The sequence below is a fragment of the Saccharomyces cerevisiae genome, chromosome XVI, assembly GCF_000146045.2.
Source record: "Saccharomyces cerevisiae S288C chromosome XVI, complete sequence".
Taxonomy (NCBI): domain Eukaryota; kingdom Fungi; phylum Ascomycota; class Saccharomycetes; order Saccharomycetales; family Saccharomycetaceae; genus Saccharomyces; species Saccharomyces cerevisiae.
This window is the reverse complement of record NC_001148.4, coordinates 901930-926975: the sequence shown is the minus strand read 5'-3', so window position 1 is coordinate 926975 and position 25046 is coordinate 901930. Positions and strand designations below refer to the sequence as shown.

General features: G+C 38.7%; 11 protein-coding genes across 11 annotated transcripts, besides 1 other annotated feature; 5 read left to right on the top strand and 6 right to left on the bottom strand.

Moving 5' to 3' along the window:
• Window positions 1-38: 38 nt before the first annotated feature.
• Window positions 39-2672, top strand: OPT2 (Opt2p; the record flags this gene model as incomplete). Its single annotated transcript, NM_001184291.1, has 1 exon — window positions 39-2672. One exon carries the CDS (start codon window positions 39-41, stop codon window positions 2670-2672), a length of 2634 nt encoding a protein of 877 aa, NP_015520.1.
• A 924-nt stretch (window positions 2673-3596) lies between these two features.
• HPA2 (histone acetyltransferase) lies at window positions 3597-4067 on the top strand (the record flags this gene model as incomplete). The annotated part of the gene is made up of 1 exon (NM_001184290.1): window positions 3597-4067. The coding sequence occupies one exon, from the start codon at window positions 3597-3599 to the stop codon at window positions 4065-4067; it is 471 nt and encodes a 156-aa protein (NP_015519.1).
• A 131-nt stretch (window positions 4068-4198) lies between these two features.
• AQY1 (Aqy1p) lies at window positions 4199-5116 on the bottom strand (the record flags this gene model as incomplete). Its single annotated transcript, NM_001184289.1, has 1 exon — window positions 4199-5116. One exon carries the CDS (start codon window positions 5114-5116, stop codon window positions 4199-4201), a length of 918 nt encoding a protein of 305 aa, NP_015518.1.
• A 1372-nt stretch (window positions 5117-6488) lies between these two features.
• On the bottom strand, window positions 6489-7595 carry QCR2 (ubiquinol--cytochrome-c reductase subunit 2; the record flags this gene model as incomplete). Its single annotated transcript, NM_001184288.1, has 1 exon — window positions 6489-7595. The coding sequence occupies one exon, from the start codon at window positions 7593-7595 to the stop codon at window positions 6489-6491; it is 1107 nt and encodes a 368-aa protein (NP_015517.1).
• Window positions 7596-7934: 339 nt separating this feature from the next.
• On the top strand, window positions 7935-9899 carry RPC82 (DNA-directed RNA polymerase III subunit C82; the record flags this gene model as incomplete). The annotated part of the gene is made up of 1 exon (NM_001184287.1): window positions 7935-9899. The coding sequence occupies one exon, from the start codon at window positions 7935-7937 to the stop codon at window positions 9897-9899; it is 1965 nt and encodes a 654-aa protein (NP_015516.1).
• Window positions 9900-10013: 114 nt separating this feature from the next.
• SKI3 (SKI complex subunit tetratricopeptide repeat protein SKI3) lies at window positions 10014-14312 on the bottom strand (the record flags this gene model as incomplete). Its single annotated transcript, NM_001184286.1, has 1 exon — window positions 10014-14312. The coding sequence occupies one exon, from the start codon at window positions 14310-14312 to the stop codon at window positions 10014-10016; it is 4299 nt and encodes a 1432-aa protein (NP_015515.1).
• A 184-nt stretch (window positions 14313-14496) lies between these two features.
• MLC2 (Mlc2p) lies at window positions 14497-14988 on the top strand (the record flags this gene model as incomplete). Its single annotated transcript, NM_001184285.1, has 1 exon — window positions 14497-14988. The coding sequence occupies one exon, from the start codon at window positions 14497-14499 to the stop codon at window positions 14986-14988; it is 492 nt and encodes a 163-aa protein (NP_015514.1).
• A 187-nt stretch (window positions 14989-15175) lies between these two features.
• On the bottom strand, window positions 15176-15719 carry RPO26 (DNA-directed RNA polymerase core subunit RPO26; the record flags this gene model as incomplete). Its single annotated transcript, NM_001184284.1, has 2 exons — window positions 15176-15623; window positions 15700-15719. The coding sequence occupies 2 exons, from the start codon at window positions 15717-15719 to the stop codon at window positions 15176-15178; spliced, it is 468 nt and encodes a 155-aa protein (NP_015513.1).
• Window positions 15720-15953: 234 nt separating this feature from the next.
• On the top strand, window positions 15954-17243 carry PZF1 (Pzf1p; the record flags this gene model as incomplete). Its single annotated transcript, NM_001184283.1, has 1 exon — window positions 15954-17243. The coding sequence occupies one exon, from the start codon at window positions 15954-15956 to the stop codon at window positions 17241-17243; it is 1290 nt and encodes a 429-aa protein (NP_015512.1).
• Window positions 17244-17541: 298 nt separating this feature from the next.
• Window positions 17542-19758, bottom strand: ATG13 (serine/threonine protein kinase regulatory subunit ATG13; the record flags this gene model as incomplete). The annotated part of the gene is made up of 1 exon (NM_001184282.1): window positions 17542-19758. One exon carries the CDS (start codon window positions 19756-19758, stop codon window positions 17542-17544), a length of 2217 nt encoding a protein of 738 aa, NP_015511.1.
• Window positions 19625-19765: a regulatory region (Upstream open reading frame (uORF) in 5' untranslated region of ATG13 gene, regulate translation).
• A 556-nt stretch (window positions 19766-20321) lies between these two features.
• On the bottom strand, window positions 20322-24932 carry GDB1 (bifunctional 4-alpha-glucanotransferase/amylo-alpha-1,6-glucosidase; the record flags this gene model as incomplete). The annotated part of the gene is made up of 1 exon (NM_001184281.1): window positions 20322-24932. One exon carries the CDS (start codon window positions 24930-24932, stop codon window positions 20322-20324), a length of 4611 nt encoding a protein of 1536 aa, NP_015510.1.
• Window positions 24933-25046: the final 114 nt, after the last annotated feature.

The window sequence follows — 25046 nt, the reverse complement described above, 5'->3', positions numbered from 1 at the left end:
TTGTTATACGCAATATTGCTGTTGAATTATTAGAAATTATGAGTGAAACAGTCAAAGATAAAGTTATAATTGATGAGAAGGTATCCACAAAAGGTACTGTTGATTACGCCGAGGGTGCTGAGTATTCTGAGAGGCTTTCAAATCATTCATCAGACTTTTCTCAGTGGTATACGGATGAACAGATACTGCACTTTATGAAGAAGCTGGGTTATGAAAATCGCACTCTTTATGATATTCCGGAAGACGTTGCGTATATCCTCAAAAAAATGCCTGAATTGACACTTGAGGATTCCTTCAAAATACTAAAAGACTCTATCATCTATTTCAAGGATGATGAGAACATTCCACACGATCAATATGAGGAGTGGAAGAGATTGGTTGACTTGGAGGACTTGGATTCAAAAGAGGGGATAGATGAATATGATAGCTTTGACATTAGAGCATTTGCTTCTGCTATTAAATTTCATTCGCCTTACCAAGAGGTTAGAGCTGTTGTTGATCCAGAAGATGATCCCACCATTCCAGTGGAGACATTCCGAGCATATTTTCTGGCAATAATTTGGTCTGTCATCGGTTCAGGATTTAATGAGTTTTTTTCACACAGGGTGGTTTCAATTTCACTGAATACTCCAATTATCCAAATGTTTTTATATATCTGTGGTAAGGCTTGGGCTAAAACTATCCCCTGTTGGACTATAACCATCAGGGGCAGAAAGTATGGTATCAATATCGATAAACCATGGACCCAAAAAGAGCAAATGTTTTCAACCTTGTTATATGCAATTTGTCAAGGCGCGTTCTATACTCATTACAATATTCTAACGCAAAAACTCTTTTACCATTCTGCTTTCTCGTTTGGCTACCAATTTTTACTTTCGTTATCCGTACAATTTATTGGATTTGGATTTGCTGGCATCCTTAGAAAATTCGTTGTTTATCCAGCCCGTGCACTATGGCCAACAGTCATGCCAACTATTGCTATCAACAAGGCACTATTGGGTAAAGAAAAGCATGAATCTGGAATGAGCAGGTATAAATTCTTTTTCTTGACTTTTTTTATCATGTTCATCTATAACTGGTTTCCCACTTACATTATTAATATTCTAAACACTTTCAATTGGATGACCTGGATCAAGCCAAGTAACATTAATCTCGCAAACATCACGGGAGGAGTCACTGGTCTTGGGATTAATCCTATCTCATCTTTTGACTGGAATGTTATTTCGTTTAATTCTCCTTTAGTTTACCCATTTTGGTCATACTTAACACAATATCTTGGTTGCATATTAGCAGCTTTAATTGTTATTGCAGTATACTATAGTAATTATATGAGTTGCCAATACCTGCCAATATTCACAAATTCTTTGTATACTAATACTGGCCATTCCTTTAAAGTTACTGAGGTATTAGACAGTGACAATAAGCTAGATGTGAAAAAATATCAAAGCTACTCGCCACCATACTATAGTGCTGGAAATTTGGTATCATATGGTGCTTTCATTTGCGCATATCCTCTGATGATTACATGGTCGTTTATTGTACACTCAAAGTTATTGTTCAATGCTTTCAAAGATTGGGCTTTGAATTTGTGGGCCATGAGAAAACTTAAATCTTGGGTCACAATGTTCAAAAGCGATTACAGGGCGCTCGACGATTATGATGACCCACATTCTAATGCCATGAAAAACTATAAAGAAGTTCCAGATTGGTGGTATTTTGCCATATTGATAGGTTCACTTGTTGTTGGAATAGCTGTTGTAGAGCACTACCCAACAAATACACCAGTTTGGGGTCTTTTTGTTTGTTTAGGATTTAATTTTGTTTTCTTGATTCCAACTACTATCCTTCAAGCAACCACTGGTTATTCGTTTGGTTTGAATCTACTAATTGAAATGGTGATGGGGTACGCTTTACCAGGTAATCCAATCGCCATAATGATTTTGAAGGCTTTTGGTTATAACATCGACGGCCAAGCAGATAATTACGTTTCTAACTTAAAAATAGCGCATTATTGTAAGATTCCGCCAATGGCGCTATTCAGGGGACAATGTGTTATAGTTTTCATTCAGATATTTGTCAATCTAGGTGTTCTGAATTGGCAAATCTCCAATATCAAAGACTTTTGCACACCTCATCAAAACGCAAAATTCACCTGTCCTGATGCTGTGACCTACTATAATGCTTCCGTTGTCTGGGGTGCAATTGGGCCAAAAAGAATTTTCAATTACATTTATCCAATATTTAAATGGTGTTGGTTGATAGGCGCATGCATTGGCATATTTTTTGGTGTTTGGAAGCGCTGGGGTAAGTTTTATCCCAGATATTTTGACCCAATGTTATTTGTAGGTGGAATGCTTAATATGAGCCCTCCATATAACCTGATGTATTACACTTCTGGTATGATTGTTAGTTACATTTCCCAGTACTACATGAAAAGACACCATTTAAATCTGTGGGAGAAATATAATTATGTTTTATCGGCAGGCTTTTCAACGGGCTTGGTTTTATCAGCTATTATCATTTTCTTTGCTGTCCAATATAAAGACACAGCTTTTAATTGGTGGGGCAATACAGTTCCGTATGCTGGTGCCGATGGCGTTGGCTATCCTCTAAAGAACATAACTGATACAGCAAATGGCTATTTCGGCTATGCTCCAGGACACTATCCATGACTAGAACTTTTCTTAGAACGCTATCATTTCTTTATTTTTTTTTCTCCCCTGCACTTGTCTTTTCTATCAGTCACCTGCATGTATTTAGTTTTTATTCTTCTATCTATAGTACAGAGTTACTTTGATATGTAAAAAGCCATCATTTTGTCTTCATACCTGCCAAAACTATAACAGTACACTCTAGTTCAATATTTTTGACACTTTTCATGCTTCTCGCCTTTTCTCTGTGTATGCGGATGTTATCAATAAAGAAAAATGCTTTGATACCAGAATAGGAACTACATTTTTTTTTGGCTCATCGACGAAGTGATAAGGAGCCTGGCAATTGAAAATCAATCAAGAATATTTTTTGCTTCCAACTACAAGTAATGATGGTGTTTATTTTGCATGAATTTTGGTATTATTGCAGAAATACAAGTGGTAAATAGTTTTGTAAACGTATATTTCAAGTTGGAATGAGATGCGTTGCACTACTGGATAATTACTCCGGTTGAAGCATATTCAAATACAGTATCACCGTTTTTTGGGATGATTCAGGGTTAAGCCAGCCGAGTATTGAGAGAGATTGACAACATAGCATGCGGCTGATGTCAGATTTCGAACATTTGAAATTTTCTTGCCTTTATAAGACGTTTGCGAAATACAAGTTACAGGCCGACTACACAATGTATTTATTTCTATTTAATTTCTGCATTGGGTTAGCCTTTTAACGTCATAGTTCATTGTACTTCTCAGTCACTTCTTGATTTGCTTTTATTGGTTGAACATTTTTATGGACGGAACTAACGGGTGGCAAGAACTACCAATTATATTAGGGGAGCGGCAATCATTAAGAGAGGGAACGCTATAAATAGAGCAAAAAGGGCTAAGTATTGCTCTTAGTATTTTATATGCCAAGAAAGCAAACAGCCCTTTCTGTGTAGCATGTCCAACACTAGCGAAGATAACATTACCGTAAGGTTTGTAACCGAAAACGATAAGGAGGGTTGGCAAAGGCTTTGGAAATCCTATCAAGATTTTTATGAAGTCTCTTTTCCCGATGACTTGGACGATTTCAATTTCGGCAGATTCCTAGATCCTAACATTAAAATGTGGGCAGCCGTAGCTGTGGAAAGTTCGAGCGAAAAAATTATTGGAATGATAAACTTTTTCAACCATATGACTACTTGGGATTTCAAGGACAAGATATACATCAACGATCTCTATGTTGATGAGAATTCTAGGGTCAAAGGCGCGGGCGGCAAACTAATCCAATTTGTCTACGACGAAGCTGATAAACTGGGCACACCAAGCGTGTATTGGTGTACGGATGAGTCAAACCATAGAGCTCAGCTGCTATACGTCAAGGTCGGCTATAAAGCCCCAAAAATATTATACAAGAGGAAGGGATATTAAAAACACTAATTACCTCAGTAGTATGGATGTATAGAAAAAAAAAAATTAAAAACAATTAATCTTACTAGTTTTTGCCGAGTATTATAACATTAAGTGCTAGTGAGCGAGAAATAAAGAAAAGGAGGGAAAAATTAGACTTCAGCCACAGCAGAGGAACTGCTGGTTTCACCTTTTTTTTGAGCTTTTTCCTTGGTGCTGGCAGCCTTTTCAGCGGTAACGTAGGTTGTGTAGTCTAAGATTTGCAATAATTGCCATACAGACCATGCTAAAATGGATCCTAACAGCGTGCCAATCCAATAAATCCAGTGGTAATGAGGGAAGTATCTGGCTGCGACAGCAGCACCCAAGGACCTCGCAGGGTTGACACCTGTGCCTGTGTATGCAGTCAAAGCGACGTGTGCGATAAACAGGGAGATGCCGATGGGCAGCGCAGCCATAAAGTTGGTTTCACGCTTCTCCACAGCCGTCATTAAGACTGTTAAACATAGGATAGCGGTGCCGAACATCTCCAGGAACAGACCCCTCGTCCTAGAGCAGCCCAGGCCCAAAGAATTGGCAAAGAGGACTTCACCAGGTGTCATGGCGCTTGCAGCGCCTCCAGCGGCCATTCCAGCAACAATCTGCGAAACCCACATAACGACACATCTTGTAGGAGAGACGGCTCTCGCCAAGCACAGCGAAAGCGACATAGCAGGATTCAAAGCCCCACCAGAGACACCGGCAAAACACCAGATAGAAAACATGACGGAAAATCCGAAACCGATGGCAATCATAATCAATTGACCCGGATGGGAACCGTCAGGCGCTGCAACGAGTGCGACATCATGGTTAGCGACATTGCAGATAACGTAAGCGCACCATAAAAACATGAATGTGCCGCAGAACTCACCGACCGCAGCGATAAAGTGGTCTCTCAGGGTGTCCCTAGAGATTTTAAAGCGATGGTGCTTTGTTTCCGGCTGCTCCGGAGGGATGTAGGCGTCGTCCACACCGGTAGGATCCAGACGTGTATGTTGCTTGTCGGTATCGTTCGAATCGTTCGAAGACATGTTATAGTTAATTACATGTTACTTTATGTGCCGTATTGACAGACAGCACCAAATACAAAGAATAAAAAAAGAGAAGGAAAAAAAAAACAAAATATCAAAAGGACAAGACGAATTGTGGGAATCGACACTCGGAAGAACAGACAGAATGCGATGCAGGGAAAAGCACTGCGCTTAATATACCTCGAATTCAAACGGCATATCACACAATTTCCGACGTAAAATATTTTTCCTTCTTTCTTTTCCTTGTCGCGTATATGCTATCCTGCAATTTACCACTTCTAGACTAATCCTACTGTGTAAGAGGGTGGAAGGACATCAGGCATAAGGAAGTCTATACGAATAAACTTTTCTTCTTTCTAATTCTTGTAAGATTAAGCTTTGAGGGATAAACGACGGCAATAATGAGTTTAAGGCAAGCTTATCGAAGTAATATAAAACGGTGGCCGATGCAGATATTCACTTGGAAAAAAATTAGGGGACGCGTGGGGAGGGCCGGCTTTCATGGCATCCCGATTTACCGTGCAGGAAACAACCTCGCACCCTCGGGGCATGACCACCTAACGGAGGAGATTCTGTGCGGGCATTTCTTGGGGTATTTATCGTCGACAACCGGCGTTGTTAGGACGGGAGAAAGTATGTTTTAAGTTTGCATTCCTGAGAGGATAAGACGATATCAATTAGTACTACATTCTCCCTTTGTCATTCGGCATGGCGGCGTCCATATCGGCAGTTGCTATGTATCTTACGTAAGTCTGCGTTTTATGTATAGACCTTTTAGTGCTTTTAAGTATCTATATCTGGAAATCGTGGTTCCGTCATGCCCATACTAGCTGGGAGATCTCCGCCTACGGTGCTTTTGCGGTGATGTTCGGCGGAGTGCATCGCGCATAAGCAAACAACCGTTTATTTCAGCCTTGCGTGCTTGAAAATACAGGACCGTTAAATATGTAGATATGTACGCAGAGGCGTGTAAGCCACACAGCATTGTTGTTGCGTAAAAATGAGGGTGAATCGCCTCCTCAAATTACATGCCTTTCTTTTTTTGCCAGGATCGTGAGATGAGACATAAAATAACGTACCACTGAAACTTGACAGAATTGAGGGGTCTAACTATAAACCTGCGGCAAAAGAAGGATTGTATGCTGAAGTAGAAAAAAGGATAATTAAATATATATTTACTAGTATAGTAAGAATTTGGAAAGGGTAAGGAATAAATAATGAGGGATTTTTTTTTGGTCTTACATGTTGTTATTTGAATTTTGTTTGTTTTTATTTTCAATATTTGTGTGAATATTCATTAAAAAAAAGGTGCGCGGCAACATCTATATATATATTTGCCTTTAGTTTTTCGTTTTGTACAAATACTTTCCTCTTACAATTCGTCCAAATATGGCAAGTTGGAAACATCACCGACGGCTACATAGTTGAATTTTCCCAACTTAAAGTCCTTCACGGCGTCAAAATTTAGTTCAATTGGGCTGGAAACAGATTCATTTTGGACGGCATTCTTTAACTTTGTGTAATTTATTGCAGGGGATAAGTCCTTGCCCTTCTTCAAATCCGCAACAATTTTCTTGATGTTGGAAGATACCACGGCGCTGTCCTGGTCTCTTACAAACAGAGTAAATAGGCCGCCGTCAGTGAATTTATCAAGTTTAGCCGAGCTGATTAAACCGGAAAGCTCGGATAGGGCAGAGGTCAAATAGTTGGCCAATACTTCATATTGAGCTAGGGAGGCTTTGTTTACCGGGATACCAATGGCGGCAACGGAGTCACCGATAAACCTTACCCTGTTTTCTTCACCCAAAAAGAATTTTGGTTCGGATTTACTCACCAATGACTTACCTGCAGGCAAAGTGCTTAACAGTGACTCGTCAACAAATCTTTTCAAATCGGCCTCAACAACATTTTCACCGCTAACTTCAAGGTTCTCCTTGGTATAGACTTTGTCCGCAAAGTCCTTGATATCTTGCAAACTGACTCTTTCCACACCATCGTATAACAATGGGTTTCCTAAACCCTTTCTGAATGTAATGGCATACAATTGGTCTTCGGCGCTCTTTACCGGACATTGTTCAGCGACCGCATAATCGTATCTAGCAGCAGGCAAAACAGATTCGGTGAGCTCGTGAGGTTTGAAGGCAGTCTTGTATAGCACGTCTGCTAGGGCATTGACGTAGTAGGGAAGGTCGTCCTTCAAAAAGGTAGCTTTCAAAGTGATGTATTCCCTATCCAAGGTAGACTTAAAAGTTCCCCCTAATAATTCGGATTCTCTGACTAATTTCAAAGCTGATCTAGTGTTCGTGTTTTGAAAGTTGAATCTGTTTAAAAGATGGGCCACACCATCCTTGGTTGCATAACGAGACCCTCCATGGACCTTAACAGCCAATGTAGATATTTTAGTAGGTGCGTCTCTAGCGGAAACGGTCAACCTTCTAACTGACCCCTGGGCAAATTGCAATCTAGCTGCTGACAACATCAACGTTCTTCTTTTTTCCTTTTAATAATTTTAACTCTCCCGTCCTAATCGTTCGAGCACACTGCTGTTAAAAACCTTATTAACTTCTAAAACTTCGTCAGCAAACGCTCTGAGGAAAGGCCCTTGTTCTTTATATATATATTTGGTAGGCTAACGGATATAAGACGGGGCGGGCCTTCTATTGGTTCGTTGGGAATGATCAGAAATTTTTCAAAAGCTCATCGCATTGAAGGAAAAAAATAATTTTGGATCAAAATAATAATAGTGGAAGAAATATTGAGAACAATAGAGAATTGCTGACACAGGAATAGGGAAAAATTTTTGTTGAGCAAGATCCAAATGGACGAGTTACTGGGAGAAGCGCTTAGTGCAGAGAACCAAACAGGTGAGAGCACTGTCGAATCTGAGAAGTTGGTCACCCCCGAAGATGTTATGACCATATCATCCTTGGAACAGAGAACCTTGAATCCCGATTTGTTTCTTTACAAAGAGTTGGTGAAGGCACATCTGGGTGAAAGAGCAGCTTCTGTAATTGGGATGTTGGTTGCGCTGGGCAGATTGAGTGTGCGCGAGTTAGTGGAGAAAATAGATGGTATGGATGTAGACAGCGTCAAGACGACACTAGTCTCATTAACTCAATTAAGGTGTGTTAAGTACCTGCAAGAAACAGCAATATCCGGGAAAAAAACGACTTATTATTACTATAACGAGGAAGGGATACACATTTTACTCTACTCAGGGTTGATTATTGACGAAATTATTACGCAAATGCGTGTAAACGACGAAGAGGAGCATAAACAGCTGGTGGCTGAAATTGTACAAAACGTTATATCATTAGGGTCCTTAACAGTGGAAGATTATCTAAGTAGTGTCACGTCAGATTCCATGAAGTACACCATTTCATCACTATTCGTGCAACTGTGTGAAATGGGATATCTTATTCAAATATCAAAATTGCATTATACCCCAATCGAAGATCTCTGGCAATTTTTATATGAAAAACATTACAAAAATATTCCCAGAAACTCCCCGTTGTCCGATTTGAAGAAAAGATCCCAAGCCAAGATGAATGCGAAAACTGATTTTGCCAAAATCATAAATAAACCAAATGAGCTTTCACAAATCTTAACGGTTGATCCAAAGACCTCATTGAGGATTGTTAAACCTACAGTCTCTCTGACGATTAATTTGGATAGATTTATGAAAGGTAGAAGATCTAAACAATTGATTAACTTGGCCAAGACAAGAGTCGGCTCCGTCACAGCTCAAGTTTACAAAATTGCATTAAGACTCACAGAGCAAAAGTCTCCTAAAATTAGAGATCCACTAACTCAAACTGGGCTTTTACAAGATTTGGAGGAAGCAAAATCGTTTCAAGACGAAGCCGAACTTGTTGAGGAGAAGACACCAGGGCTTACCTTTAATGCTATTGACTTGGCAAGACATCTCCCCGCAGAATTGGACTTGCGTGGAAGCTTATTATCTAGAAAGCCCTCTGACAATAAAAAGCGTTCTGGCTCAAACGCTGCTGCATCATTACCCAGTAAAAAATTAAAAACCGAAGATGGATTTGTGATCCCGGCGCTACCTGCTGCTGTTTCCAAATCTCTTCAAGAAAGTGGAGATACACAAGAAGAAGACGAAGAGGAGGAGGATTTGGATGCAGACACTGAGGATCCTCACTCAGCTTCTTTGATAAATAGTCATTTAAAAATCCTAGCATCATCAAATTTCCCCTTTTTGAACGAAACCAAACCAGGTGTTTACTATGTTCCATATAGCAAACTAATGCCAGTATTAAAGTCATCTGTTTATGAGTATGTTATCGCGTCTACGTTGGGACCCTCAGCAATGCGTTTAAGCCGTTGTATTCGTGATAACAAGCTGGTGTCTGAGAAAATTATCAACTCAACTGCGTTAATGAAGGAAAAGGATATAAGATCTACATTAGCATCTTTAATTAGATACAATTCTGTGGAAATCCAGGAAGTTCCAAGAACAGCCGATAGATCAGCATCAAGGGCAGTTTTTTTGTTTAGATGCAAAGAAACGCATTCCTATAATTTCATGAGACAAAACTTGGAATGGAATATGGCAAATTTACTTTTTAAAAAGGAGAAATTAAAGCAAGAAAACTCTACATTATTAAAAAAGGCAAATAGAGATGATGTTAAAGGAAGAGAGAACGAACTACTATTACCAAGCGAATTGAATCAATTAAAGATGGTCAATGAAAGAGAGCTAAATGTTTTCGCTCGTTTATCGAGGTTGCTATCGCTTTGGGAAGTTTTCCAAATGGCATGATTACTCTATACAGCTGATAAACTCTGTCTAATAACCTTTTATACTCTATAGAAAAGATAAAATTTATTACTAATGTTACATTAAGGTTTGATTGACTATCTCGAATCCAAATTTTTAGAAACATTCGTTTAGCGCCTTCACTGCAGTAACGTTCCAAGGGCACAAAAACATACCTCTTTGTATGCTTCTCAAATTCTTACTCTCACAATATAGTTTACTCATCTCCTCCGCAGTAACTTTATTTTGTCCATTAGAAGCTATTCTTCGTTGAATATTCTTATCTAATCTCTCCCAAACCTTGAGGTTATTAGGGAAAAAGTACGCACTCCTTTGCCATACTTGTTTACCGGTATCGTTACGATAAAGTCTCTTAGTAATTTCTTCTATCAGATATGGTGCGTCTTTGTGCTTATCTATTATTTGTTTGGATAATGGCAAAGCTTTCAATTCTTCTAAAATAATGCTTAAATCTTCACGCTTATCGTCTAGAATTGACATAGCTGCAATCGTTAGTGTTACTAACAAGTCTGCGCCGCTTGTGGCTATATATTCTGTTAGTTCCTGTAAAGCAATTTCCTTTGTGTCAGATTCACCTACATCATAAAGCACCTTCGCAATTAAAACAACTAGGTGCTTAGAATCCTTTGAAATGCTTAGCAGTTCTTGGAATTGGTTCAAAGTCTGATCAAAGTCGTTTAAGAAGAAATAACTTAATCCTAAGCAAATGTGATTGGATATTTTGGTTTTCATTGATTTTTCGTCGCTCGATTCAGATATAATACCTTGAGAAAGATCAGCGTTTTCAATAGAGAGTTCGAAATTTCCTAAACCTAAGTGAATACGAGCGAATTGTCCTTTAATTATCGCAAAATTAAACAGTTCTCTTTCATCTTGAGTTTTCTCAAACTTTTTTTCCAAAATGCCTATCAACCGATTAGCCAGTTCGTTTGCATTTTCATAGTGATGTAACCTTTCAAGAGTTAGAAGAGCACATTGAAGAGCAAATTGACTATCAGGACTTTTTTTGAAAAACTGCTCTAAAGCTATTGAAGCAGTGGTTAGTTTTTCCACTGTCTCAATATCTCTTTCATCGTCACCATTATTAATGTGATTCTCAAGGACATTTTTAGCATACATAAATTGCGCAGCCTTTGACCTTCCATTAGATAATATGAAGGAGTGTGCAAAAAGTTTAGAACTTCCGATAATGTCTCCTTGTTCCTCAAGAATCAAGGCCATACCTAGCCAAGGTGACGAATCTTGTGGGGCAAGGCTTTGTAATTTATTCAGAACCTGTTGAGCAAATTCAGTATCCTTTTTCTTTAAACCTAGCATAGCCAAGTTGAACCATGTATTTGTCGCCTTCGGTTCCAAAGCAGTTGCTTTAATAAAGCAATGTTGAGAGACACGAAAGTTGATGTCCATAGTGGCTATCCCTAGACCAATCCAAGTTTCACTTGTATTAGACTGTAATTGAATGGATTTCTTAAAAGCAAAAATAGCAGCATCTCTATACTGCGGTTCTTTCAATGTTATGAAAGCAGTAAGCTCTGAGATACCTATATTATACCAGTATGAGGCCCTGACCGTTCCTGCTATATCTGTAAATTTTTGATCCGAAACACTATATTTTGAAGCTAAGATCAAAAACTTGCACGCAATGGACACATTATCATCAGTAGTGCTATCGAGTAAAGTATCGATTTTGATATTGTCGACAGAATCAATTTCTTCACTACCAGAAAATTGAGAATTTTCAAAAATTGATACTAGTGATTCAACAGGTAAAGTATCAACCTTTGACTCTATCCAAATAAATAATCTCAGTACTTGTGAAAGGTAGATCCAAACCTGTTGGTTCTCACATTTTAATTCACTGATAATTATCTTGATCCGTTCAATAGTGTCCTTTGCAATTGAAACTGATTTGAGCAAGAACCCTTGCGAATATAAATCCAAGGAACATCTCATAAGCACTTCCACTAAACCAATTTGGAATGACTCTTCTGTAGCGGCTTCTTGACATACCTTTTCCAGAATGTCTAAACTTTCAAGATATTCACCTACGTCACATAGAGAAATAGCTTTAAAGTATTGGGCAAAAGTATGAGAGGGCCTTAATTGAATTGCCTTGTCAAAAACTTTGATAGATGCTTCTATACGACCACACGCGTGGTATGCTTGTCCCAGGCCCACCCATGACTCTACATCATTTGGATCAACACGTAAAGCAGATTGAAACCACTCAATAGAATCACTTTCTTCTTGCTTTTCCAAATGAGCAATCCCTACGACCCTAAAGGGCCAGTTATTTGAGCGCAGTTCTGCCTTTGCTTTTTCACCTTTAATTAATCTTGAAGCGATGGAAGAAGCAGCTTGCCAATTGGGCTTGCTTGCATAAGTTTCGGTAATATACTTCGCTGCTGTGTAATCCCCCGCATCCAGATCGAAAGCTTTGAAATAACATTTGAAGGCCCTCAAATGGTCTTTATAATAGTGGCAATAAATATCGCCCAGTGTCGAAAATCCGGGAGCAAAAGTGTCCAATATTTTAATACTCTGAATGAGTAATTTGAATGCGCACTTGACGTTTTCCTGTTTAGCATCGTTAATGGAAGCATGCTTCATAATGTAAACTTTGGCTTGCCTCCATAAGTTTAATGCTCTGAAATCTATCGAACGTAAATCCATACCTTTGATACCCTTGATGACAGTATCTAAGCCAGCTAATGCCTCGTCCATATAACCCATATGGGCTTTACTCCATGACAGTTCAGATAAAACTTCCAGATTATTAGGCGATTGTTCATGCACCTGTGTTAGTAATGTCATAGCATCCTTCCAATTTTTCCTTTCAATAAAAATTATACCTTTGCCCATTTTTGCTTGTATATTACTAAAATCACCGGATAAAATGTTATCATATAACTTTAATGCAGCATTGTGGTCCTTTGGGGCATCGACATATGTATAAACGGTAGCCAAATCCAGAGAAAATTCTCTTTTTGTTAATGGCAAATGTACCCCCAGGTCCTTTATATTATAGGCAATTAAAGAAATACCATTTTTGATGTATGGTAAAGCTGCCTCATACTCCTTGGTCAGTAGGTAATATTGACAAAGAATGCGATGCGCTAAGATATTATTTTTACATTTTACGATATTCTCCGTCAATACAGTGACAACCTCTTCCTCTAATAAACCAATTTCTATATCATCAAGGTCTTCTTCTTCATCTTCCTTTGCCTCCTCATCTTGATCTTTGACTTCATCTTCAACACGATCTTTAACTTCATCTTCAACGCGATCTTTAACTTCATCTTCATTTGTCTCATCTACATCCTTAATATCTGTTTCCTTCTCCGTCTTTTTATGGCCTTCAGGTGGTTTATTAGCCGATTCCAAACTTTTAATATCATATTTCGATAGTTTTGAGGAAAGCCAGGAATAGAGGATCATGGCCAATGGATCTTTAGGAAATTTCTTAAAGTACTTTATTATCAATGGGGCATCCATGTTGTCCAGATCTTCGTAATCTGTCCATTCGAAATACTTTTGCCATGCAAGCAAAGATTGATGATTCACAAGAACCATATCCTCGACCATTTCCTTAACTTTCGTGAAAAAATCTTTTTTTACATCCAGCGGCATTGATTTTAGCACTTTGATTCTATATTCTAACCACTGGTTCTCAATTTCACTTCTCTTTTGATCGTCAGCGAGAATATTTACCAACTGGTTGTATAACTGATCAATTTCTGAATTTTTAATTATTTCCCAGGAGAATGAATTTAGTTTAATTTGATAATCAGGATCACTAGCTTTTAGTTTTAACCTGTTCTGACTAAGGGTCTTACCTATTTCCGTTGTTTCAATATTAGACAGTATCTTTATAAGATTTAATAAAGCGTCCTGGGGTGTAGATAGATGACGACCAATAGTTTCCGCCATTAGCGACCCAGGTTTCAAATGCTGATAAAAGGCTTTTTGACAATCTGGATGCGTTTTCTTTAGTAATTTTATGTCATTTATTAGTTCTACTTGAGACTGTTCCTGCTTTAAAAGTGCGTCTGCATATTGGCCACACAGGTCAAAATATTCATCATACGAAAGTATGTCTGGGACAACCTCAGTGGTTCTAAATAAGAGAAAAAGTCCTTTCCACGCTAAAAGGTTATCAGGAACTAATTTGGCAGCGGACACGTAATGATTAGTAGCTCTCTCCAGGTTCCGATTTGAACTGACATTATTACTAGCTGGAAGACTCGAAAGTGCTTTCCCTAGAAAAATATGTGCGAAATAATTATCGGGATCTAGTTTAAGAACCTTTTCCGATATTTCGATGGTCTCTTCATAGTCACGATTTGTCAATTCTTGTTTGGCTTCCTTCAATAGCTGTTTAATATCCGACATATTTCCTCTGCTCTTCGTGTTTCTTTTCTGTGTTCTTAGTGTCTTTCTTGACAAGAAAGTTTTATTAGTTAGTTGTTTTCCAACTTTATTTTTTTTTTTACATTTCTCGTATTTCTAAACTATACAATGCACAGCTAAGAAAAGAGTAATTTCGAATCGTTTATTGAGCAAACTTGAAGTAGATATGGACCATAGTGAATCGCTAACGTTTAACCAACTTACGCAGGACTACATAAATAAACTCAAAGATGCTTTCCAAATGCTGGATGAGGATGAGGATGGTCTGATTAGTAGGGGAGATCTTACCAAGATATATGCAACATTGGGGAAGACATTGACAGATGAGGAATGGTCCAAAATGGTACCTGACAATGACACCAGTACCGCGGAAGTTGGAGAAGAAGGTGTAAGCTTTCCCATATTCTTATCTATCATGGGGAAGAACTTATCGCAGTTTCCCGAGCGTGAAGAATTGGAAGAAAGTTTAAAAGCCATTGGAAGAGGACACGATTTAAACGTTCCCTTGAATGAGGTCATTGATTCTTTAAAGGAAGCCGGTTTTGAAAATCCTGAGGAAGAATTTGCTAAACTTTTCAAATTGTTTACTACAAATCAGCAAGCGACCGAAGAGAGAACTTTCAGAGGTAAGCTTTTCTTAGATTCAATCACCGATTAAATATTCTATATACACATATCAAAGAAAGCAGTCAGCAGCTTTTTTATTCATACAAACATTTTTATTACCAAATAGGTTATAGCGTGGTTCTCTCGTCCAGTTATTTGCATTACAAAATAAATCGTTCTTTATAGTTATAATAATATACAAACAAAGCAAATACACATAAAGGAAAATGCAGGTGTAATCACAAATCCACAATGAGTTCCTCCACACTCCAGTCCTCAAAGGAACCATCTGGTAAATATCTTCTAATAACCAAAGGAATTTTCTTTTCAGCCAACTCCTTCATGGCAATACGCAATGGATCAGTTTCACCTTCTAAATCTACAAAAACTGGCGCATTCATGGAAATTTGTAGGGCTCTTGTACCTAAAATTCTTGCCCTTTCATATTTGGTCATGTATGGAGTAGTTGCTCTTTGGTCTTTTGGGATGGCCTTTTCCTTAAGTGTCTTTCTTCTTATTTGCTCATGCTGTTGAAAATCTTCTGGGCCATTACCACCAGTAACGATGGTCTTACCGTTGGCATCGGTTGTTTCACCATCCTTGAATTGAGGTTTTTCCTCATAAGTCTCCTCATCAGAAAAATGCTCTACATCAAAATCTTCGAAGTTCTCATTACCGTCGTTAAACCTGTATCACAATGATAGAAGTTAGTAAATATAATTAAAACTAAAGCACGCAATTTCTCCAATATGAATGCACATACGCCTCCTCGTAGTCTGACATGATCACTTGTAGCCTTAATCTTTACACTGTTACCTGCAAAATGTGTCTTTTTAGCCTTTCTTCAAGGTTGTGATTGATGCCTTTGAATGATATTCTTAAAAAAAAAAAAATTTTTTTTTCAATTAAATATCATACTATACGAATAATCAATATACAATGATTATTTATTATAAGAAGAACTAACTATCAAATAAGGGCATTAAGCACAGTAGTAACTGTTGAAATCGCTGTCAAATGGGAGGAGAGGTTCTAAATAATGAAGGAATGCCACTGGCCGAACTTAAACAGGAGACCATTCCCATATCACGATCAGAGAGTTCAGAATCATTGAACAGTTTAACATCAACTAGAAGCTCATCGAGCAATAGGCCAAAGACATATTTCTGTGACTATGATGGCTGTGATAAGGCATTTACAAGACCTTCAATTTTGACTGAACACCAATTAAGCGTACATCAGGGTTTAAGAGCATTTCAGTGTGATAAGTGTGCAAAATCCTTCGTTAAAAAGAGTCACTTAGAGAGACACTTGTATACGCATTCTGATACGAAACCATTCCAATGTTCTTATTGTGGAAAAGGAGTGACGACTCGCCAGCAACTGAAGCGACACGAAGTAACGCATACCAAATCTTTCATTTGTCCAGAGGAAGGATGCAACCTCCGATTCTACAAGCATCCACAATTAAGGGCACATATTTTATCTGTTCATTTACATAAACTAACCTGTCCACACTGCAATAAAAGCTTTCAGAGGCCATATAGGCTAAGAAATCACATTTCTAAACATCACGATCCTGAGGTAGAAAATCCTTACCAATGTACTTTTGCTGGTTGTTGCAAAGAGTTTCGGATATGGTCACAATTGCAATCGCATATAAAAAATGATCATCCTAAATTAAAATGTCCTATTTGTAGCAAACCATGTGTGGGGGAAAATGGTTTACAAATGCACATGATTATTCATGACGACTCACTAGTAACCAAAAATTGGAAGTGTCATATATGTCCTGATATGTCTTTTTCTAGAAAACATGATCTTCTCACGCATTATGGGTCTATTCATACGGAAGAAGATATCCCACTGGAACTAAAATATAAAATTTCTGATATTCAACAACTTGTCCAAGACCACGGAGTTCAACTGGGGAATAGCAAACACTCGAATGAGCAGGATGAAGAGAAGATTTCCAATAGGTTGAGGAAAAGGAGAAAACTTACCGAAAACAATAATGTAGAGTTTTTACAGAATGAAGTGGATTTAGAAAAGCGACTTGAGTCTGGTGAAAATGGGCTAAACCTTTTATTGAATACCGTTGGAAGAAAATACAGATGCTTTTACAATAATTGTTCTAGGACTTTCAAGACAAAGGAAAAATACGAGAAACATATAGACAAGCACAAAGTACATGAGCTAAAGTTAAAAATATTACAGGAAAAGGAAGAAAATAAAACGCTAGTGGACCAGAACCATAAGGAACCTTTTATAATTCAAAAGGAAACGCAGTCAGCGGGTGACAAATAAGCATTTTTTTTTTTTATTTTATATGCTAATTATATTACTGATATACATATTTGCCATTTTGTTACTGCAATTGGTATATCTCACTGTATATAATTATATATTCAATTCAAATGATAGACACATGGATCTTCAAGAGGTAAGAATATCGATAACAAAGAGAAACAAATCCATTATGGCTAATCTTTTTTATTTCAGTTTACTAGTATTGTATTTTTTTTTCTTTTCTTGCATATCTATTTCACCTTTTTTTTGATTATTTTTCTTTAGTTGTGCCCTTTAAAATAAAACTTTACCATTTTTAACCTTCTTTAGAAAGGTTCATATCACTCATGAAAAATACTAGATCATCATCTTGATCATCCTCGTCATTATGCATCACACCAACTGCATCATTCCCATTATGATTGTTATTGTTACTATTACTCCTATTACCATTATCGATTAACTTATTTGCAGGTTTATGAAATTTCGCCTGAGCTTGAAAGGGCGCAGTAGTTGGTTGAGAGTAATGGTATGGTTGTCTGATAGGTATCCTACTTTTTATGAAAGAACTTGAAATGCTATCAATTGATCTTGGAGATATTGAACTTTTGAATTTTGTAGCACTGTTTCCCATTTGGTTGAGCAAACGGTCATTCTCGTCATCATCATCTTCTTCTACTCCTAATTGGTTGTACTTTTGTATTTTGTTGTCGTGGTGATATGAAGTACTCTCTCCACCAAAAATAGGAGGTAAGCCTGACATACCCTGCTTGTTTGAGCTCTTATCTAAAGAATTCCTTCTACTATTCAAGGCACTAGTAGATGAATTCCCACCGCCTCTTGCAATCAAATGGCTTGCATTGGCGCCTTGAGACATTCTCGAGTTCAACGATCCATAATGCATCGAAGGGGATATTGAAGGCAATGGTGAGTGGGAATCTGATCTGCCTCTGTGATATGTATGATTTGGATCCATGGATAAACTTACGGATAAATCTTCACTTAATAAGTCATTACTTGGCTTCAAATTCTGATATCTGATTAGAGAATCAGAAATATTGATATTGGGTGGATTATTTCCACTTGTCTTCTTTATAGTTAGATCGGGTTTTTCTTCGAGTAATTTAACAAAATCCATTAAATCTTCTTGTGATTCTTGAGGTTGTAGTGGGCTCTTTACAGCTTTTGATACTTTTTCAGCATTCTCTGTCGTCTTTACACTTGAGTGACGACGAATGTTCCCAAAGGAGGAGGAATACTTTGAGGTGCTTCCAACACTGGTACCTTCAATATTCATTTGTGGCCCGTAGTTGGAGCTCATACTTGGCCTATGAACAGGTGGTTGGTTGAAAAACGATGAATTAGAGGGATTTCTGCTCGCACTTTGACTTCCAATTGAACCAACTTTAAATGGTTGAACAGGTCTCGATATTGGATAGACTTTCTTCTGCCAAGATTGTGGTTCAAAAGAATTGGCTCTTGTACAAGGAGAAAGTGAAAGAGATCTCCTATCAGGTATCTGTCTTTGTTGTTGTGTCTGGACCTGGTGTTGTCTCTGTTGCTGTTGCTGCTGCTGCTGCTGCTGTTGGGGCTGCTGCTGCTGTTGAAATTGTGGTTGGCGTTTCCCTATGTCTTGATCACTTTGTCCTTCTTGTTCTGGCTGATTCTGGGGTCCTTGTGAGTTATGTGAGACAGATGCATGTCGAGCTGAAAATAATTCGTCGTTTGTATTGTTAATTTCAAACTTCCAATCACGTCTGTATGATACCGAGACTCTTAAGAGTCCAAACTTTGTCCATACAGGTGTGATCTTCTTTTGATCTAAATGGGCTGGCAGGTTTGATTCGTTAAGCGCATTGGAATATGTATTAATAATCGGTTTGCTCAACCCTATTCTCCCCTTCGATAAAATTGGTTTAGATCCGTCAAGGACACACGTCCGGATACTTACTAGTGGGCCCGTGGAAGTTATTGGATTGGAACTTCCTTCATTTTGCGGGCCGTTATAAGACTTTATTAATAATTGGTATAATTCTGTTGTGGGTAGTAACTGTATTAAAGTCAACAAATAACGGAAGAGAAGGACTAGCTGTTTAGAAAGTTCATTAACATCAGTCTCATCTTCACTGTATGATTTGAAAGTTGGGGATGAATTATCTAATTCGATAAGCCAACGTTCCATCACGATTTCCTGCTTCTTAGTTCCTTTGCAAACGTTCCACAAATGGCCTTCGTGGTCCTTTAATCTAACTAAATGAGACGAGTTTAACTGTCTTAAATCCAAATATGTCTCTACCACTAAGGGTGGCAACTCTTTTCGACCATCGTAGTGAGACCATTTTGATATTATCTCGGGTAGCTCACTCACTAATTCTGAGTGATCTTCAAACCATGTGTCGTCAAATAGGAATATATTTTCTGTAGAAGACTGGTATCGACTTGATTCGGTGGAGCATATTAGTAGTGTAGTCTTCAGAAAAAAGCTGTCTATCAATTGAAGGACTTGCTTCTCGATGTCCTCTTCGGCAACCATGACTCATGCTATTCAACCGGGCTGTATGTTCTGCTTTCTTTTCAAGACTTGAGCCTGGAAGGTGTAAGTGGAATGTATTTGGTACCTATGAATTCGTTCTATATCTATGTGAGGTAACGAAAATCTATACACCCTTGTTTCTACTTCTCGCCTCTTTCTGTAACTGCCGCTGCTCACTTAGTTAAAAACTTAGATCTTAGCGAATTAAACAAAACAACAAAGATATCGAATTGATTGTAACACGCAAACGGCTCACTCCGGTTCAAATACGTACGTGGCAACCCTTTCACCTCTTGCTCTGACGCGTTTTGTCCCCCTTGGTTGGTGCTGTCCTTCACTTTCACGTGTGTTCCCTTTATTTCTTTTATTTTCGTTTTCGCTCTCGCTCCTCAAAACGATAATACATATACAAAAATATACGATTTTTATTTGTTTTATTATCAATAGAGATAGGGAGGTAAAAATATGTAAATATATATATATGTATATATAGTTGAACAGAAATAAAAGTATTAGCGGGTGGCAAAAAGGGACCGTTCAATTAATTTATGCTTTAGCTATTTTCAGGAATCATCTTCGTAGGCATCCCATAAATCATAAAATAGATCTAACAAACAAGCAGAACTCCAGGCTTGCGTGGGGCTTGAGTCATTGCATACTTCACCATCTTTATTGGTTAGCTCTGTCAATCCTGCCCACACACTTTCAAAAATCCATTTTCTATGGCCTTTTAATCTGTAGTATAATTGTTGATACAAATAAGAGGATGGTTTCTCTTTGGCAGCATTCTGACAACGTGGACTGGTTTTAAAGTGGAAATGATGGAACGCTCTTAAAAAGTAGCCGTAAAGCCAGACCCACTCAGGGCCTTGGTGATAGTTTCTACCCTTTGAGGTGGCAAAATCATCCGAATCTTCTCCGTTGTTGTAGTACGGACGGTAATTGTAATCGCTTGGGTCTAAAGTACGCATACCTACTGGACCTCTTAAGACTTCATCTGCAATGGTGATTGCTTTTATGGCATGCTCAGGCACAAATAACTCTGGTGCCACAGTCATGGCAATAGCAAAATTTGGTCTTAACTGATAATCTTCATAAGGCTTTCCTGATTTGTACAAATCTCTGTATATCCCCCGTCTATTAACACCCAATTTAGCGCTCACGTCATAATCTGCATCCTGTGATGGATCCTCCGGAACATAATATCTTTTTTCGAAATTGTCTTGAAGTAATTGATTCCATTCAGTGAAATCGATCCTCCCGCCGTCCTGCGTCTCCACATCGGAAAACTTAAACAATCCCTTGTTTTTTAGTTCAATAACAAACCTTAAAGCACTTTTTAAAAGCCCATTGATTTCTATTGCGGCTCCATCTCTGGGTGTTCCAGGAATACCAACAGACCCTGCTTTTTCACTTTCACCCATCTTATCCATCCAAGTACCACAGTTATACTGAGATCCACCATGAATTAAGCCAGTCGACCAATCGACATGAATTTCAACATTAAACCCTTTATCAGTCATAACACGATCTAAATTTGGACCTGCATTAGCCTCTCTGAATTTAATTCCCTTGGCATGCCTACTCAAAATTTCATAAATGATCTCCTCCAAGGTACTAGAGTAACTAAATGCCCTTGGATCATCTACAGGAATGTAAGTATCATCCAGTGGGAATCTCCTTGTTACTTGCTCTTGTAATATTTTTTCGCCATCAGGAACAATATAAACATAATCCTGTACAGCTTGCAAGAAGAACCAGGCAGCATCACGAGCATTATATCTCGGGTTTCTACCGGCATCCAGCAAGTTTGGAATTAAACCATGCTTCAAAGTCTTTGCAAAGGCTAGTATATGAGCTTTAGCTTCATCAAATCTACCTGTTGTTAATAGCATACCTCTTAGCGATATGAATACATCTCTCCCCCAACATCTCATGTAGTTTACGCTAAAGTGTGGCAACCCTGCAGCCATAGATGGAACATTTTCGCCTGGTAAAATAGAGGTTGACTTCATTCTGGAAACCATCTGGATTGATGTCATAGATAAGCTTTGTACAAACAATGTAGATTTACCAATATTACGGGACATTAGCTGTATTGCTTTTAAGCGACAACAACCATAGAGGATGCCGATAATTAAGGCGAAATAACTGGGCACTAAGTAGCTCGGTAACTTTTTCACTCTATCAAACCTTGAACGCAGCCAGTTCTGCACTTCATTGATTCCTGCTTCATCGCTATAGTAATTAAGTCTACTGATAGTGTAGTCTAAAGCCCAATGTCCATTTCTTAAATTTGCACTGAGGGGATGTGCTAAATCATTGTAAAACACAATTTTTCTTAATACGGAAACCCAACCTTGCAGACCACAATACACAGGCTTTCCAAAATTAGGAATAATATAAGCACCACCTTCGCCGGCGCTAACATCGTATTCTTCCGGCTCACTACGATACAAGACGGAATTTATTGACTCTAGAGTCAAACTTGAAGTGGCCTTTAAAGCACCTGACCTTATAAAATGATCTAAGGATTCGTCCACACCATTCTGTTGGGTCTCAAAAATGGCAATAGATCCTTGAGGGAATTCATTGGGCAGTTTTATCGTTGAAATCTTCTTAGAATCATCATAAGAAATGTCAAACCCTTCAAGCTCCTTTAATTTCGTGGGAATACCTTTAATGAATTTATCGTCGTTGGGAATTTCATCGCCAACTCTTTCCAAAGCATACGAAAACCTGAGAGAACAGGTGGATTGGTTTAACACCACTGGTGGTAAAGTCTCGTTAGGGTCATCATTGTCAGAAAATTTCATCCTTGCTATCAAGTACCAACCTTTTCCGGATTTAACATCCATACGATGAAAAGTAATGTACTGGCCCTGGTGATGCACATGCATTTCTGAGTCTTCAATGTCATACGCCTTTTCTCCTATACTCGTTCTAATCGAATTCAAAGTGGCCTTGACTTTGGTTATTCCTATCGAGGGGCTACCAGTAGGCGTAGAAATGTCATAATGTCTTTTTTCAGTGACCAAATTCAGTAAATGTGGAAAAATTTCGTCGTAGCCATAAACAGATCCAATGGCGGACGAGCAAAGAGCCACCAATGCAGCATTGGGCAAAGTATCCTCCACTGTTCTTTTTTCAAAGGGAGTTTCATTATCATGGGTACAGTCCATGAATAAAGCGTGTGGCGGAGTGGCGGTTAAAATCTTTGGAATCATGATCTCTGATACACATCTTATGGAGTTATCGTTGGAGTCGTTGAAACAATGCTCCTCGTTTAAATTAATATCCGCAGGATATGAGAAGTCATCCATAGGAACAAACTTATAGGAGCCAATGGGCCTCCCGCCATGCTTATGGACTAATCTAGACAACTCTTCTTCGGACCAGGCTTGCATTGCCTCTCTGATTAAAGAGGAGATACCCAACCGTTCAACAAACAGACAATCTAGTGTTTCGGAACCAGAAAACAGCTCTGCAACGACATATAGGTTCGGGTTGTATTTTCTTGCCAAATCTAGGAAATATTCGCCAACATGTATTGGAGTAGAATGGCAGTTGTCAATTCTGAACCCGTCAAATATCTTGGCGTTCATTTCTATATACTTGGACATTCTTTCCCACAGATACGGAGAGTCTTCAGGGCTTTTACCGTATCTTAACTTGACACAGTCCCCCCACACGATAACTTCTCTACGTAAATAAGCTCTTGAATTCTGCGATGCAAAATCCACTAGTGGGTTACCATTCCATATCCAGCCATTGTTGGCGAGGGCATAATCAGTACCATCTTTTCCTTTGAACCTCGTAAAATAAGGCTCTGTTAAGGGCACGTCAACGGTCACTGGACCTTGCTTGGGCCCACCGTCATCTAATCTCAAATATTTGATACGATTGAACAGTTGCTCGAGTATCTCACTGACATCATCGTCGTATTCTCTATATAAGGGTAAGTTGACCTCGTTCAAGATGTTTTGAGCCGTGGCCAACGAAGATTCACTGTCATCACTACCACCATCGTTAATGAGCTTCAGTAGTTGAATAAATTTTGGCACGTTAATCCTGTTTGAGTTTCTTTCACCAAGAGTGCCGAAGTTAGGCTCAGTGACGTTGTCCTTCACAAAGGAAGCTAGTTTTACGAAATCGGACGAGATGTCTTTAATATTCTCGGGAAAACTGTAACTTTCGTTAGATTCGTCATTCCAATGGGCTTTGATATCCCGAAGAGCTGTTTGCACGTTTACCGCATAATATTCCCACAGTTTCAACGACCCTAAAACATGCACTTTAATACCGTCCATGATCTTGAAGAGATCTTCTATATTTTTCAGTTCGGTAGGATAGCCCCAGGATTTCAAATTCCTACTAAAATTGAGCAATTCTTGGTCGAGCTCTATGGCGCTGATTAGATGTGGCGCAGTGATGTGGTTATACCCAGCCTCCGGGTGCTCAACTAACCAAGGAGAATTATTAGCTGTGTGGTTAAAAACAATATCTGTTAATGAAAGCATGTTTAAATCGCGATGTATATGCTCAACTAAATTTTTCACGTCTTCAGGAGACTTAAAGTGTTCCTGGTCGAACTGCAATTGGTCGTATATAGAGTAAGGCGAGTTAGACTCGCCTCTTTCCTGTAGAGGGGTGAAATGTACCATATTGTAGTTTTTAGCGGCAATTTTCGATAGGATGGGCTCCCAGTCAGAGCCCAGCCATTTCGATACAACACTTTGTAAAGCGATGGAATTCAAAGGTAGGAACTGATCGTTTATATAAAGCATGGGCAAGGCAACAAAGTAGTATTTCCTTGTTGTCTCAAGTTTTTCGTTATCGTTCCTGAAAGATAGATAAAAGCAGTACGAGCCTGGAGCGTAGACATTCAGGTCAATGCAGTCATCCTCGTGAAAGCTGGAATGAATGATTTTTTTGTAAAATTTGTCCCTCTTGAAGGGCGTGTTGTGATCTGGTGGGCAATTAGTCCAAACTAGCCCATCCCTAGCGACAGGGGAACCTGCAGATACCAGTAGCTTGACCGTATAGAGCGGTTGGTCCTTTGGGGCGTCCTTAGGGAGCGGAATTGGTGGTAGCGTCAAGACACCTTTTCCGTAAGAGCAGCTTGTAATGGGTTCACCGGTATCCGACAAACGTAGCAGTAATGATCTATTCATAAAGCAGTTATATACTAAGGACGATTGTGGGTGTCGGGTTGACTGGAAGTTAAGAGAAGTAGTATTCGGATATGAGTGACTTCAAGTACAGTGTGTAATATACGAGGTTAGTAT